Source organism: Cynocephalus volans, chromosome X (genome assembly GCF_027409185.1).
Source record: "Cynocephalus volans isolate mCynVol1 chromosome X, mCynVol1.pri, whole genome shotgun sequence".
Classification (NCBI taxonomy): domain Eukaryota; kingdom Metazoa; phylum Chordata; class Mammalia; order Dermoptera; family Cynocephalidae; genus Cynocephalus; species Cynocephalus volans.
In genome coordinates, this window is record NC_084478.1 from 46,507,862 (window position 1) to 46,524,112 (window position 16,251).

Below are 16,251 nucleotides of genomic sequence, written 5' to 3' on the forward strand. Positions count from 1 at the left end.
AAAAGAAGAAAAAAGCAGGACGTAAAAATAAAATACTTTTGGTAAATACATCTGCTACAATTCCTAAGGTGATATAGTCCTGTCAAGAAGTATTATTTATTCATGTTTTACCTAGAAGTTTAGAAGTTCACTGTGCTCTGTGAAGTGCTTCGCACACTGAAAACTGATACGATAATCCTTTGGACAATTTACCTTAAAATATAGAACATGCCTCCTCAAGTTTTATGTAATGTGGCAAACACATACTGCTCCTCCATGAGAAAGGAGGATGGTAGAAATGTTCATGAAACTTTAATACCGTTTTGAAAGTAATGAATACATTTACCTGCTGCAAAAAGCATGACAGCAACAGGTCTGTAGAAGCGCCTTCGAGATCCCACACAGATAGAAATCAATCCCACCAGGAATGCAATGAGAATGATGGCAGCACCGCCCAAGAGTAAAGCCAGAGTAGCAATCTGCCAATCTGCAAAGAAAAAAGGAAAACATCACTTTCAAGCAGTAAGTCCTCAAAAAATCAACAGAACTATGCTCAGCAGCCTTCACCTTGCTGCAGCTCAATAGAGATGATTTTACTGCATGCTAAGCATCCTTTGGGGTTTGAAATGTTTTGCAACAAAAATTAATGTAAATGTCTTTATTTAGAAAAGTTTCCCATGCTAAGCTCAACAGAGAGTTTTTATACCAGGGATTTACCATGCATTTCTTTCAAGGACTTTATTAGGCATTCGTGTCAAATCGAGTGTCCCCTTTATGACCTATTTTCAATACTATTATGATAATATGTCTTAAGGACAGGAAGTAGAGAAGTTGGTGAATTTTTATATATATTTATACATCAAAGTAATCACCATCCAGATTAAGACATAGAACACCTCCATCACCTAGAAAGCTCCCTTGTACCCCTACCCAGTCAATAACAACCCTTCTACCCAGGCTACTGATGACATCTGTCACCATGGATTAGTTTAATTTTGCCTGTCCTTAAACTTTATATAAATGGTATGAACTCTTGTGTCTGGCTCTTAAGTCTCTGATATTCATCCACATGCATTCTGTTTTTACTGTTGTTCCTTCTTGGAAAGTCTTCCTTTACCACATAAAAATCTCAAGTTTTTATTTGCCTTTCTCTTTCTCTCAGAAACAACCCCCAAGAAAATCAGCATCAGGAGAATTTGGTGTTGTTTTTCTCCTCCTTTTACTTCTTTATTTCATTCTAATCTAACTAAGGATGGTTTCTGAAATTTAGAATGGACTCTAAATGGCTGCCCGGCGCCTTTCTTCTTTCATACACAGAAACGGTAAGCATATACTGACTGCTTACTCTATGCAGGCCTCTGTACACAGAGATTTCAAGAGTCTCACACACTTAGTGGGACGAACCTCACTGAAATGCAGTTGTTATTTCTTATAAAATAAAGAGGTAGAAATGAGATGACAGAAAACTGTCCCATCTTCCATTTGTAAGAAGGGCAGAACGTTCTCTCAGAAGCAGCAAAGTGAGTCTATGAAAGCACAATACAGGTTAGGAAGCATCACATAAAATGGTACTGCGGAGAGCAGTATTCTTCAGTGGTGATTGTCTCCTAGGCTGCCTCTTCTGGCCCTCGGTTTAATGTATATGCAGGAAATGCAAATAGATTCCAATCTATTGTTAAATTGCAATGTATTCTATCCAAAGTTGAGAACTCAGGATATTTTGATGCTTCTCTCTGAAATCATCCCTCCAAAAAGCTTCCAAACTGTACTCTTTGCTACCGTAGAATGAAAGAGGAGCAGAGGAACCTACAATACCCTATGATTTTCTTCTTTTATTTATACGTGCATATCCCTGCCTCAAGCATCTTCTTCCTCATCCTTTCCTCCTAAAAAATTATGGATGTTTCACTGGCACTCAACTAGAACTTGCACTGCAGTCAGGAAACAAACAAACAAGGGGAAAATAGAACAAATCCACACTTCTTAAAATATAAAAATGAATCACAAGAAAGTAGAGAGCATTTTTTAATACCATTTATTTGTAACAAAGCCATATAACTTCAAACAAAAGTATATCCGGCTTTCAACTAGAAGTTAAAAGGATAACCATACTATGGCTTTTTTTTATTCCATAACAGCATGTAGCTTTGAATTAAAAAGCCAAAAGAATAATCCTTACATTTGGAAGTCTCTAAATTTCTTTGGAAAAGTTCATGTACAGAACAATTATATTTCACTTTAACATAATGGAAATCCTTCTGAAAACTTGTGTGTAAGTTGAAATATCTGAATAAGAAATCAAGGTTTAATTATATCAAAGTGTCTCGGGTACAAAGAAAAGAATAAAATCCATCCAACCATCAATCAATCAAATCCCTAGAGAGTTTGATTAAATCAGAGAGCCTATGCTAACTACTCTCCAGTTGGGCTAATACTTTTATAAAATGATTATTACTCTTAGCAACTTTCCCTAATTATTTTATATAAATAAGAACTTTTAAAGTACCGGCTTCATTTAAATCAAGATGTAACTAAACATCACCCATTAAAAAAAAATCTTAAAATAAAAGTATAATACATAAAATGCCACACTCATGACTGTTTTAACTTTCAACTCAGAATCACACAGGAATTAATTTATCACTTTTCTCTATTTCAAATATTCCCAAAGAATAGCTAAAATACACATTTTTGTTTGCATTTTATAAAGACAGAAAACAGCAAACTTTCCCTACAAAGGGCCAGATAATAAATATTTTCAGCTTTGTGGGTCATGGTCTCTGTTGTACCTACTCAGTTCTGTCATGTAGTGTGAAAACAGCCCTAAACAATATGTAAACAAATGATCATGGCCATGACCCACTACAACTTATCTACAAAAACAGACTGGGTTACTGTTTGCTGATCCCTGGTCTATACTTTATACACCTTTTTCAAATGTTGAACTATTTTTTTTTAGGTAAGGTCTCTCAAACAATAAAAAAATCACATAATGAAGTCAATTTGATACATGAGACATATAGGAGTGCAAAGTGATGGCTATCCAATACAATAATAGAAAATTTACAAAAAAATTTTCATTAAACATAAGGTTGAACGTCCTTAAAACAGCAATACTTTGTTTGACATGGATAACCAATAAAGTGCAATAGTAGAAGGCACCAGGAGAATAAAAGTTATTAAAAGGGATTAGAACCTAATTAGGAAAGGAACCTCTTATTACAGCACAGGAAACACTTCTCAAGAGTAGATGAACACAACCAGTTGTGGATTTTCTTCTAAATGTTCTTTTTTTTTTCTTCTAAATGTTCTATATTTGTTTTTAGTACTGAGGTTGTAGCTAATGAGAAAGTCATTCTAGACATAAAGTCAACAGGAAGAGTCACTACCATCACGCCTGTTGTTAAACTGCTACCCTTCCCTTTGGTCCACAACCAGAGAGACACCTACTCAAACAGAAAAGCCTTATCATTTTCAAGAGATACTAGAAATGGGCCATGACTGCCACTGTCTTGGCCAGAAGCTGGGGCTTAAGAGGGGAATACTGAGACTGTATCCCTGGTGGATGGTGCGAGTTTTAGAATTGTTGTCATCACAGCTATTTGGAATGATTCACTCAGGCTAGTTGCCTAGGACCAAAGCTTTAAATCACTGACCAGCTGAACCTAAAACAGGAAGGTGAAAAAGTGGTTAGATTTGGCTACCATAGTGAAAAAGGCCCAGGTGCTCTTCAAGGTTCTGCCTGAAAGTTTTGGAGTTGAGAACAGGCTTTGTGGCATAGTGTCCTTTTCAGTGAACAGCTAGAATCCATTGTTTGAATAACAGGGCCAGCCTGAGAGGTGAACTCCAGTCAGGGACCATGCAGATTGGCTGGTTATCATTTTCCTCATTCTTACTAAACAAGACTAGGATATGGGAAATAAAAAAAGTGAAAAATATTTTATAGACACGTACTAATGGCCATCAAAATAATGGGCTGGGCTGGGCTTTGTGTTTCCACAGATGATGACATTTACTTTTCAAAGTCCAATACTAGATTTAGCAAGAATAAAAACACATAAAGTTTTTTATTATGTACAAGCGTACTTCAAAAAGTTCGTGGAAAAATAGACTTGAAAAATAATATGAATCTTTCCATGAACTTTTTGAAGTACCCTTGTACTACAGGACTTAGACAATTTTACAGTATTGTTATAATTAATGACCAGAAAACTTGTCTCAATCCTAATGGTTTTTCCATTAAAAGGTTTGCATGCCACAAATACTTTCTATGGCATATTCAGAATTGGCAAAACAACTTAAAATGTTGGAACATTCTCAATTGTCAAGCTTCATGTACTTTAAGTTCTCATAATTGGTTAATTTCTATATCAATCTTAGTTCCCCAATTATTGCCCTCACAGTATTTTAGTCAGATGAAGTGTTCAGTCTTTAGAGATTTATTACTCTGCATTCATTTTCCACATTCCCATAAATGAAGTACCGATGCTGTAGTGGAGCACTGAACATAAACCAGCCCTGCAGAATGTCAGTGGTCATAGTTCTGTTTTACAAACTGCAGTACTCTGCACAATTAAGACTGGCCATCATTCAATGTCAAGCCAGTTGATTGGAAATCTGAATTTGGTTTCTAAGACCTGAGAAAACAGGAGGTAATCAATTTTGAGGAAACAGTGTACATCCTTAGTACATAAACCAGTGAGGGCTTGAATGGGCTGGGAGGCATGTTTTGGATCTGGAGACCAAACCTGAAACGAGGCTGCCATATTATGTGTCAGGTTCCCTCAAGAATATTTTGGCAAAATTGACACAGTGACATACTGAAGGCATAGGAACTGCACCTAAAGAAGCCAAGGCACAAGATGAGTGTGTGCTTCTCTATTAATGCTTTCTCTAACAGAAAACAAACAAACAAACAAAAAAAACCCCAAGAAAATACAAGTTTGTGAAAAAATAGAATTGAAAGATAATACAAATCTTTCCATGAATTTTTTGAAGTACCCTTGTATGTATATACATGTTATATTTTCCCCTGCAGTGACAGGATAAAAATTGGGCAGTCCCTGTATTATAACATCAAGTCCAATATTAATATGCAATTCAGGAACTAAATTTCAAATCCTCTTTCAAGGCATTTTTATTAGCTGGCATCAGTTTCCAATGTCTATTAATGCTTTAGTTTTCTGCAGAAGTGTGCTGACTTATTTTAACAGTATAATACATGAGACTGGTCTGAAATTGCCACCGCGTTATGAAAATCCTATGGGCCACAATATAACTACCCAAATGGAGAATTCCCATGCCCTTAGGTAATTCATGGTCAAAATTCACTTCCAATTTTCAGGAAAGGCAAAATCTTAATGAGGATACGTTTTCCACACTTTTGAGCCAAGGTCAATGCACCACATCAGCACCCAAAGCTTTCCTTCTCTACCGACATCATTTTGAAACCTCTTAACTTGTCAAACACTGGCTCATTTATTTACTTCTGTTGATACTGTTTATATGCTGCGATTAATTCTACTGTATGTAAGTAACTGAGCACACAGTTGCCACTTCTTTTAGGATATTAGATACAAATAAAAAGCAAAGAAGAAATAGTTTTTTAACCTTATAAATTCAAGTCCTATTTTTTGGTTGAATAGTATTTCCCTAACTGTATTCTATCATTTTAATGGATCATTCTCACTTTTCTATAATCCTCATCACAAATGAAAACACTAATTTTTAAAAGCTTATATAATCATGTTCAAATTTGTCAGAGTGGCACTTCACTTGTATTTTCATCTTTGAACCCCACAAAAATAAGCTATACTAACTAAAATGGTATCCATAACTGCAATTAAAATCATTCCTTAGACAACCAAGAATGGCAGTTTAACCTATCATCTTGACACTGCTCATAAATTTTCCACAAATTCTCCCTAATTCATCCAAATAAATTGGATCATTTTCATTCATTCCCAGCAAACATTCAGTTCTTCTTAATACCTTTATTCACTTCTAGGACATATTTATAGCAAAACATTTCAAGTTAATTTAATTATACTGGTGATAATTTAGGAAGCTAACTCAGTATTGCCAATCCCATTCTAACACCAGGAATCAGAAATATCAGGATGGTTTGTATTCGTTTAAGAGGAAGAAAAAAAAAAAAAAAAAAAACTCAGTCATAGAATAATATTTCAAACCCACATTCCCCAAGTTATCTCTCTCTTCATCAAAGACCATGTCTTTTTCCCAATGAGCTTACTTTGTCAGAAATTATGACATTTAACTATTTTTATTAAATGTAACTTAAGAATTTATTTTAAGATTAATGCTACATACTTCTGAGTTTGGACAGAAGGGCCATATTCTCATATATGAAGAATGAATCAAAACTGTGCTGTTATTTTGTGTAAAAGGAAGGTAACTAGAGACTTAACAGCCTAACTACTCCTAGAAGTATCAAATGATATACTTAACTTTTCAAAGTTAGTCTGTATGTGGCAAATGAAGTGGAAAACAGAAACCATTATTGAGGCAGTTTAAATTTTGTTTTCTTGGCTAAGTTGCACTCTGACCTGAATCCATCGGTGTTGCATTAATTTTCCACTACTCCATGATGTAGACACAAACAAAGGCAGCCAAAAGAAGAATTCAGGTTCTAATTTCAATAATTAAAATGACCACTTCTTTTGTCAAGCAACTTATAACAAAACTAATAATTTTCATGTGCAAAAAAAAAAAAAAAATTAAAGCAAATAACTATTTACCTCTTATAAAATGACAAACAATTTAGATACCATGTGTACTGTGCTGCACAAAGTAAAGTGGATTATTGTGAAAACATACTTTAGACACCCACGTTAATCAAGCTGACAATATCAGAGTCCTACTCTTTAGGCCCATTCACAGATAAAGACTGTATCAAAAATACATTGCCTACCTGACATTAAGCTACATAAATGACCCCAGGTAACCACCCAAATAAGTGATATAATAACTCTATTGACCAAAGTGCACACCAATTCTGCCAAAATTTTAGAAAATCCTGGTTGTTCAAAAGGGCCAGACAGGTTACTAGTTTTGCACGCATGACAATTTCATTCAAGCTCTTGGAGTTGTTTTGTGCTGATGTTAGAAGAGCAATACACAGACTTTTTTCTTTAACAAATAAAGGGACATTTTAGCTGCTTCACAGAATTCTGTCTTGGAAAATGCAGTGCAAATGTAATTTAAGTACCATATCACATGGTGTTCTTCCCCCAAATAAAACCATTGTATACAGTACTTAGCAAAGAGCCTTGCTATTAAAGCATGTTTCAGTATTTAGATAAAAAGGACAATCACCTCTGATTGTTTCTAACCATGCAGTATATTAGAAAGCTTTCGTTAGCATTTGATGATAACTAATATTACCTAATTGGTACTGGTATTTCTCAATAGTAATTTCTAGTTATGGTATTTCTATAAAGTTGTGATGAGTTTGGTACATTGAACTCTGAAAAAAAAAAAAACTAAGAAGGTTACAACTTAGAAAAGTTGGTCAATAAGAAAAGTGGGAAGAAGAAAACCTACACCAGGATTAGAAGTGGGTGACCTTCCTGTAAGCAACTAAAAAGCTTTTGTGATGGGTTTACGGCGGCTAATAATACTCAAAGAGTAGAAGGAAGACAACCAGACAGCCATCCACAATCAGCATTAAGACATCCACTTAGTAAATATGGAGGGATACAATTGGCAAGCTAATGCTCTCACCAGCTCCTTAAATACCTCTGCAGAAGTACAACTTCTGTTTACTCCTTTATAGCACTTTCGTCACTTTACTCTTACCACCTAGCACAGCACACGGCACACAGACTGATGGGCTACCCCTACTAGAAAACCACTGGATATGTTCAATGAAGTTAACTCACTGGGTACATGTGAGAAGACAAGAAAATTAAGGGAAGAATTCATTGATATCACTCTTAAGTCACCTAGTGGTGCAAGGAACAGACTCCAGGCTTTATCACAGAGCGCTATGTCAGTGTTTTAGTAAATATTTGGTTTAGGGACTAAGGACATGACAGCAATAAAATCTTCTTTGGTGAAAATTGGAGCTATTTTGTGGGTGTCTTTTTTTATGTACAGAGACTATGTGATTCAGGAGTCTCAATTCTATTTTTTTGTTACATCTTTTTGCCTAATAAACATACATTTTGAACAGACAGTATCAATATGTGTGACATTATCTTGAAACATGACTCACTAAACTATTATTTTAAACCTCACAGCAATTAATAAACTGATAGAGATCAAGATAATACAGACATGTTTTTCCTAGTTCTTTGGGAGACTATGGATGTCACATTGTTGCATTTTTTTAATGGGAGTCTCTGGTGCCAAAGGCAACTTTACAATAGAATAGAAAACTGATGATCTACTAGTGTCCCAAAATCTCACATAAACCTAGGAGCAAAAAGTTTAAGGAAAGGTATCTTTGTCTAATTTTCAAGGAAAATTATCCAGTTGGAAGATGATCCAATAATTTGGAAAGACTGGTAAGATTTAATCATCAGGGCCTTTGACACGTGAGGATGAAATTCTGCTTACAGAAAAATCAACTTCTTTTGATAAAATTAAGATATATTTTTAATAAAGCCAGAATGTAGTCATAAGTTATCAAATGAAAACTTATATTCATTTAATAAATTTAAGAAAGTTACATGGCTGACTTCCACATACCTTTGGAATTATTTTTCAACGTAAAATTAAGCTATTGTTTTAAAGCACTCCATTATGGAGAAACTTAAAGCAAAAGAAGTGTTTATTTTTAAGGACTAGACATGATAAAAATGTAAATTTGATGATAATAAACATCTAAAATCTAACTGACTTATTAACATATATTATTCCATTTATATCTATTTGAAGACTCTAAATTGTATGTGAAATAAATCATGGGTGATAAATAATCTTATAAAAAGTGGACATTTATTTCACATGTGGTCCATAATCTCTTCACACAAAATTCCATACATGATGGTATTTAAACATCCTTCTTCAAACACCAAGATAGTTATCTGTGATATTACAGAAAATTTCGAAAACCAACCCTGCAAAACTACTATGGTTAAATGCAACTTTTCTACTGAGTCTTGAATATATTGTTATCTTGCCTCATTTTCCTTATCCATGCACTAAATGTGATTGGACTGGATTACTTAAAAAATCTTTTCTACTCCAAATGTGCTATGATTCTGTGATTCAATATATGGGCAACTATCAAGAGAAGAATTATGTTATTAAAACAAAGAAAAACCAAACAAACAAAAGACAACTCTGCAATTCTAATACCTCTCCAGCATTATAAAACTCGGTTCTCAACTGGAATTTTAACATTTTACTGTTCGTGTACCAAGCACCTCATCAGATGCATTGAAAACTTTCTTTAAAGAGAGTAAAATTTTATTACACAACATGAAGTAACAGATTACTGTGCAGATTCTTAATCAGTTTGAGCCTTGGTCATTTGAGACTGTAAACCAATAATGATGGAAGATTTTATACATATATATAAAATTCTTTATTTGTGGACAGGTTAGGTTCTTGAGTTCATTTCATCCCAGATCCGAAGTGTATCCCATACAAGTGACCAATAATTAGAGCCATGGGTTGAGTGCAGTTTTTGTCCTAGCCAAACATATTTATACAATCAATTCAAAGTTCTTAAGTACAGGAGCTATGTAGTTATCTGTGTTCTTCAGAGGCAACCATGTTAAGAATGCAGATTTGCCACTAGAGTCAGTGGCAGATTGTGGGCTCCGAACGTGGCCCAACAGCATCCCACATGCTCTTCCACAATGTGACCTCGTCACTGCTCCATCAAGAGGATGGGCCTCTGCTTGAATTCTCTCCTTGAACTTGAGCTGGCCTGGCCACATGCCTCCTTTGTAATCAATGGCATGTGGTGGAAGAGATGTGTGATTTCCCAGGCTAGTTCAGAGAGAGCCTGCTTCTCTTAGGACTCTGGCTCTGGGGCAAACCACTTATTTTGTAAGAAATCCAACAATCCTGATACCACCATAGTAGAAAGGCCACCTGTAGGTGCTCCAGCAAGAGTCCCAGCTGAGCCCAGCCTCCTAGCCATTCCCACCAAAGTACCAAACCCATGAGTGAAACCATTTGAAAAAGAGATCCTACAGTTCCAGATGTTCTAATCCCCAGCCATTCAAGTCACCCTCAGCTATGGCCCCAGACATCCTGGAGCAGAGACAAGTCATGCTCACTATGCCCTATCTGAATTCCTGACCCAGAGAATTCATGAGCATAATAAAATGGTCGTTATTTTACACCACTAACTTTTGGTGTGGTTAGTTTCCCAGCATTAGTAACTGGAACACTCTTGGTGAAAACCTGTCTCTACCACCAGTTAATTGAGACCTTGATAAACTAACAAAAATCCACAGTCTCCTTAATGATGTATAGGAATAACATTAGCTACCTTGCAAGTTTATTGTGATATTGGGAATAACTGAGGTGTCTAGGCTGTAAAGGTACTGAATAAAAGATAGCAATTGGATAATAGTTTTGTGATCATGATCTACCAAGAGCATTGTTAAATGCTAGGTAATACACATCAAAATTTAAATTTGGAAATAACAAAATACTTCAGTATGCAATGCAAAGGAATTTTACTACTTAAGAGGGAAAAAGTCCAAAAGTCCTGAATTATTGAAAAAAATATCACTTTGGATTTGTTTTTTCTGAATATATAATAAGGAGGAAACATAACACTAATGAGCAGGTAATTTGCCTTATTTAATCTTCAGGACAAACCATCTGAAGACCTGAACTATTTTGTATGAGATCACCTGGTTGGTAAGTGGTCAGTCAGAATCCAAAGTCTCATGCATTCTCCACAATAGTACTCTGCCTTGCTACAGGATTACATTACAGTTTAGCATAATTCACACAGATGTTTGCTACGGTATTTAGGTAATGTGTTCCAGAGACTTATTTTGAAGCATCTCCAACCCCTTTTGCTAATATATCTAGCAGTACTGGCCCTATCTATGGTCTTTCTAAATCACCTTACTGTTAAACAGAAACTTGAAGGAAATTCCTAACAACAGGTAAACTTTATTGTTTGAGATACGGTTTTGTTTTTGTTTTTTGTTTTGAAATGTTTTATTAAAGGTCAGGCTTTTCACGGACCCATCAAATTCCTTAGCTGCCAAAGACATCAGTCATCTAAGCAGCTCTCTGGGGATTACAATCCTTTTATGAATGTGAGCAACCGAGGAATGATAACTTCCAACAAATTAAAATGTCCTTTATAAAAGTAAATCTGAGGAACTTGGAAATTTAAAAGGTATTAAGAGAAAATCATCAAGAAGATCTTGAAATAAGTTATACTTCGTTTTCTCTGGCTTATTAGTTGAGAAAGTTTTAGTGCTGACTGGTAACTGTCAGTTTTCCACCTGTCTATGTTGGGCAGTTTAAATAGAACTACATCTGTTTTACTTCAATTCTTTTCCAGGAAGCCAGAAAAGGCATAACTGTAGTAACTTCCAGCTTGCTGAGTTACTTGTAAACATGCATCAGTATCAACTCATTTCAAGCAACAAGCTGAAACTTTCCTGGAGGAAATCACACTGTGAGGTTTCCCAATGAAATTCTGTTTCCCAATTAAGGTGCGGATTCAAAATATGCACAGATGATACATGTCTAAACTTAGAATTGGTTAATCTCAGATTTTCTAAGATTTGCAGGTCTTCAAGCAGTTCTGTTTATCTTAAAGTACCACCTAAGATAGGTTTTCTTATATATTCCTTTTAAAGTGAATTTTTATACTAAAGTTAAAAAATAAACTACATAAAAAGCACTCTTAAAAGAACCTCTTGTCAACTGAAAATAATAACATTCACTTGTTATCAGCATACTGTGCACTGCCATTTCAAAACTACCAGAGACTCATATTACAAATGCAGCTATTTTTAGGACAGTACGTGAACAATGTTAATAATATTCCTTGAATATTACTTGAAAAAAGGCATTATTTGATCAAATATTCTGTGGATAGAAAGATGGATAAATACACTTCTTATATCCCCCAAATTACTATCAGTACAAGGTATTCATTTGGCCACTCGAATGCCCTTGCTTTTTGTTTATTCAAAAAATCATACAGCCATCAAAAAGAAATCTGCTTAATATGATATGGCTATATATTTATAAATTTTAAAGAAGAAATGTGAAATCACCCTAGAGGTTATACAGCACATTTGATATTCAGTTTAGGGCACCAGAATTCTGTATATACTTGAGCCATCCTATTTATGTTAATGATTCTCCTGTAATTGCCATGGCTGTGAAATCCTAACGACTATATTCTAGAAGAAAGTTATTAAAACTAAATGTGACTAAGCAGAAGTCTAAAACATTACTGTCATTTTTTAAAATAAGATTTAAGATTTATTAAAGGGCTGCCCAAAACAGTACCGAGGAAAACTATCCTTGTAAAGAAACTCTGTGGCTGGCAGCCATGTGAGTACTGCGTATTCTAAACTGCCTAACAAGCATACTTTATTATTTTTTTTTCTGTTTCCACCATGAATGATGGTCAATTAGCTGTTTTCTCATTTGTCTGTTTCGGAAACTTAAAACTTAAGATGAGTGCCTGAACCGATGTCCCCTATACATTGAATTGGGACACCAGAGAAAAGCATTTTGGCTGACTGACAACCGGATTACTGGCTCATACTAGATGTGCTGATGCAACCTTCAATACACTGGGACAGAAAAAAACATGGCTCTGCTTTCGCTTAAAACCATAAAATGGGTTATAAACAGCAAACGATGCATATTTGGTACCAAAATTAATTACAATGCATCCTTTAAAATGATGGCTTAGGGGGGAAAGTTTCTGTAGAAACTGGGCCGAAGTAGGACATAACTGTCGTCAGTAGAAACATTCCTCAAATTTTCTTTCTGTAAATACAAGCTTGCTTGTTCACAGCAGTTTTAATTATAATTAAGACAAAGGTTTCTAATTAAACCCTGAAGATCCTGGTGAAGGGCCTTCAGTAAAACTGTGCTTGGTGGTTCCTCCCAAGGTAATTCATTTCAAGAGACAATGAAGTGGATCTCTTAAAATCTTCAGAGAAGACATTTCCCTCCCTGCTTTCTGCCACTCCACACAGCAAACAGACTGAGAAAAGCTGCCTGCCTTTTGGAACAGACAAGAAAAGCACTGCTGGTTTCGATTCAGGCGTCCCCCTTAGTTTCACAACACTGGTAGATAGAAGCTTCAAGCCTACCTAACATTTTAAGAAAGCGCATTTTGAAAAGTGGGGACACAGAGCAATTTTCCATATTTTGTTTCCTTTTCTACCCCGCCCCGCCCCCTCACCACTGTGGAGAGCAAAAATAAACTGCTAGTACATAAAGAAAGTCAGGAATTTGTTCCAGATAGCCTCTAACAAAACCATCTCTACTTTTTACCCATTTGCTTACTAACTCTACTTTTTCTGAGCCAAAAACTATTTTTTTTTTTAAGCAAAATAAGACTAAAGCTGATTTTTAGGAACCCAAATAGAAATAAATGCTGGGGTATGAGTTTCAGCAAAGGGGTGAATAAAGGGCTTAGGCAGAAGAAAAAAAAAAAAAATCAAAAACTCTGCCTGCTCTTGATTTTTACTTTGCAGAGTCCTATTACCACTATATTTGTATTAAGCTTATGTCTCCCTATTTCCTTGTCTAGAGGGGAAAAAAGCTGAGATAAATGGGTATGGAGGCAATTAAGGAAAGATTAGCAAACACTGCGTACTGCTCAACAAACTCAAGCTGGCTTCTCCCCATTCCCTACATTCCTGGCCAAGAGAAAAGGATACCAGTCTGAAAAGCAAAAGGGAGTTAAAATTGGTTCTCTAACCTATCTGAAAAGTCTTTATGCAATCAGGGGGCTATTATTTCAGGAGACAGAGAGAAAGGGTCAAAAGATTTTCGTTGCTAAGGAGACAAGCTGAAGCTGGCATTCCTACATAAATTTCCATTTCTATTGAAGAGGGGAAAGAAAAGATATTTTCTCCAAAGTTTATTTGGAGCCCCTGGTTACTGAAGAAAAAAGCATTTTTGCCGATTTTTTTTTTTAATCTTTAGTTGTAAACAACCAACCCTGAAAGAATTAAAAGACCAAAACGTTGACCTCCTGCTGCCAACCAGTCCCCTCTACAGTGAATTAATCAACAAAGATGAAACGCTTCAATGGAAAATTTGAGGTAATGTCAAAGAAAAAGCATTTTGAAAATACAAAATTAAATTTACAGAAGAAACTTAACCAAGTGAACTAATTTCTCATATAACAAGAAACCAAAGACAAAGGAAAATCAGATTTTTGTGGCTTTATGTGCTCTTTCAACTTTGTTGGAACTTGAAACGTTTCCATTAAAACTTTATAAATAGTCCCAGAGAAGGTATGAAACTGTCACGAAAAAATTTAATGAGTTTTTCAGGAGTGTGTGTGTGTGTGTCTGTGTGTGTGTGTAAAATCACCCACAGGTCCTCTCCTTTATTCCTCTTTCTCTGCGCTGACACCAACAGCCAAAGAGTCGAGCTTAGAGAGGAAAAGAAAGGTTTGCAGCAAGAAATCGGAAGTTGGCTGATTTCTGCTCAGAGCATACGGGCACTGGGGGACGCAACTGGAGGGTCAGAAAGGGAGTAAAGTAGACCCCCTCCCTCCCCGCGCCCTTCTCCACCCCAAGCCATCCATTTGCAGCTTTCCGTGCTGGCTGAATAAAGCACAACTTTCCAGGCATCTGCGAGTAGCTCATGGAGAAAAGAAAGGTCCGGTGGAGAGAATTCCTTACAGTGGGAGAGAAAGAAGCTCAGCTCACAACCGAGGACGATGTCACCAAAAAAGGAAAGGAAAGCAAGTCTGTCCCTCTTCCAACTCTCCGATCGCTTAAAAATTTAAGGACAAATCCCTACTGAAACTCAGATCATCTTATCTGGAAAACCCAGATGGAGTAGAACAGGCAGAAATATGGGCTTTAAGAGATAAACTCATGCAAATTCCTTCTTGAGAGAGGTGGGAGAAGAGAGAGAAAGAGTGGAGAATGAGCAGAGAACCCGCAGCATGTTGGTGGAGTTGGGGCGTTTTTGCCTGTTTCTTTTCTAAGCGGGATGTGGAAGGCGTTGCATTTTTTACACAGCCACAATGGTTCTCGCCTTAAATGATAACAATTACCCAAAATAGCATACGTGTTACTCCAGACCGGTAAGAATGGCCACGGAAGAAGGGAGAGGGCGTGGGACGTCGCGTTAGGTTTGGAGACCAGGATTGGGGAGGAGAGTGCGGTAGCTGCTATGGGGGTGGCTGAAGCCCGAGAATCCGCGAAGGGCCGGGATGGGGTGGGACGGACAAGGGCAGGGGACAAGGAGAGGCGGTGGCTGTGCCAGCAGTGGGGCACGGGGACAGTCCGGGGCGGGAGGCAGGGGTCGCGGCGCGCCGGGCCCTCACCGCTGCTGAGCGTGGACTCGCAGTGCCATTTGTCCAAGCTGGCGGGCTTCCGGCAGGACTCCCACAGGGACAGGTAGTACTGGTGGTCGGCCGTGACCCAGGCCGGGCTCAGCACGGCCCCCAGGTCCAGACATAGCGCCAGGAAGATGCACACCAGACCGACCAGCTTCAGCGGGGTCAGCACCGACACGCGCACCTCCTCCATGCCGCTGCCTGCCGAAGCCATGCCCGGGCGCCGCTGCCGCCCACCCCGCCGGAGGCGAGGACGCCGGGCGGGTCCGGAGAGCCGGGAACCCGACCACCCGACGAGGGAAGCAGACGAGCTGCCGCGTGGGGACTCGCTCCCTCGGGCTCCACGCGCCTACCGCGGCGCAGCGAAGGTGACTCTGCAGAGGCGGCCGGCCGAGTGGGGGTCGTCGACAGCCGCAGCGACGCCGACCCCGCCACGTACCTTCGCGGCCAGCCCCGCACCGCGTTCTGCCAGCACCCGCGCCCGCGCCCGCGCCCGCCCCGGCCCGGCCCAGCTTGCTCCGCCCTGGCCCCTCCCCGGGCTGCTGGAGGCGGTACCGAGCGGGGTGGGAGGAGGGTGCGCACCCGAGCGGCGTCGGGCTCTGGCTGCAGGCGCCAGAGGCTCGCGCCCGCCCCGCCCCGCCCCGCCCCTCTCCTTTCTCTGCTCCTGTCCCTGCCCCGCTAACGGGGCCGGGTGAGAGCCCTCCGTTCCCGACCCACCGCGCGCGGCAGTTCCTAGAAGCCGCCCGGTCCTGGTCGCAAACGCTCCCCTC

The 16,251-nt window shown here is 38.3% G+C and overlaps 1 protein-coding gene across 2 annotated transcripts in view; it reads right to left on the reverse strand.

The window, feature by feature from the left end:
• The window catches only part of TMEM47 (transmembrane protein 47), a 123,589-nt gene extending 107,636 nt beyond the window's left edge, over window positions 1-15,953 (reverse strand). For both annotated transcript variants that reach the window (XR_010022372.1, XM_063083435.1), the window contains exons 1-2: window positions 15,470-15,953; window positions 326-466 (exon numbers count right to left, since the gene is read on the reverse strand). Coding sequence is in view for 1 of the 2 variants with exons in the window: in XM_063083435.1 (XP_062939505.1) it covers window positions 326-466; window positions 15,470-15,695 (367 nt within the window). In the remaining variant the exon portion in view is untranslated. The remainder of the gene's footprint in view (window positions 1-325; window positions 467-15,469) is intronic.
• Window positions 15,954-16,251: the final 298 nt, after the last annotated feature.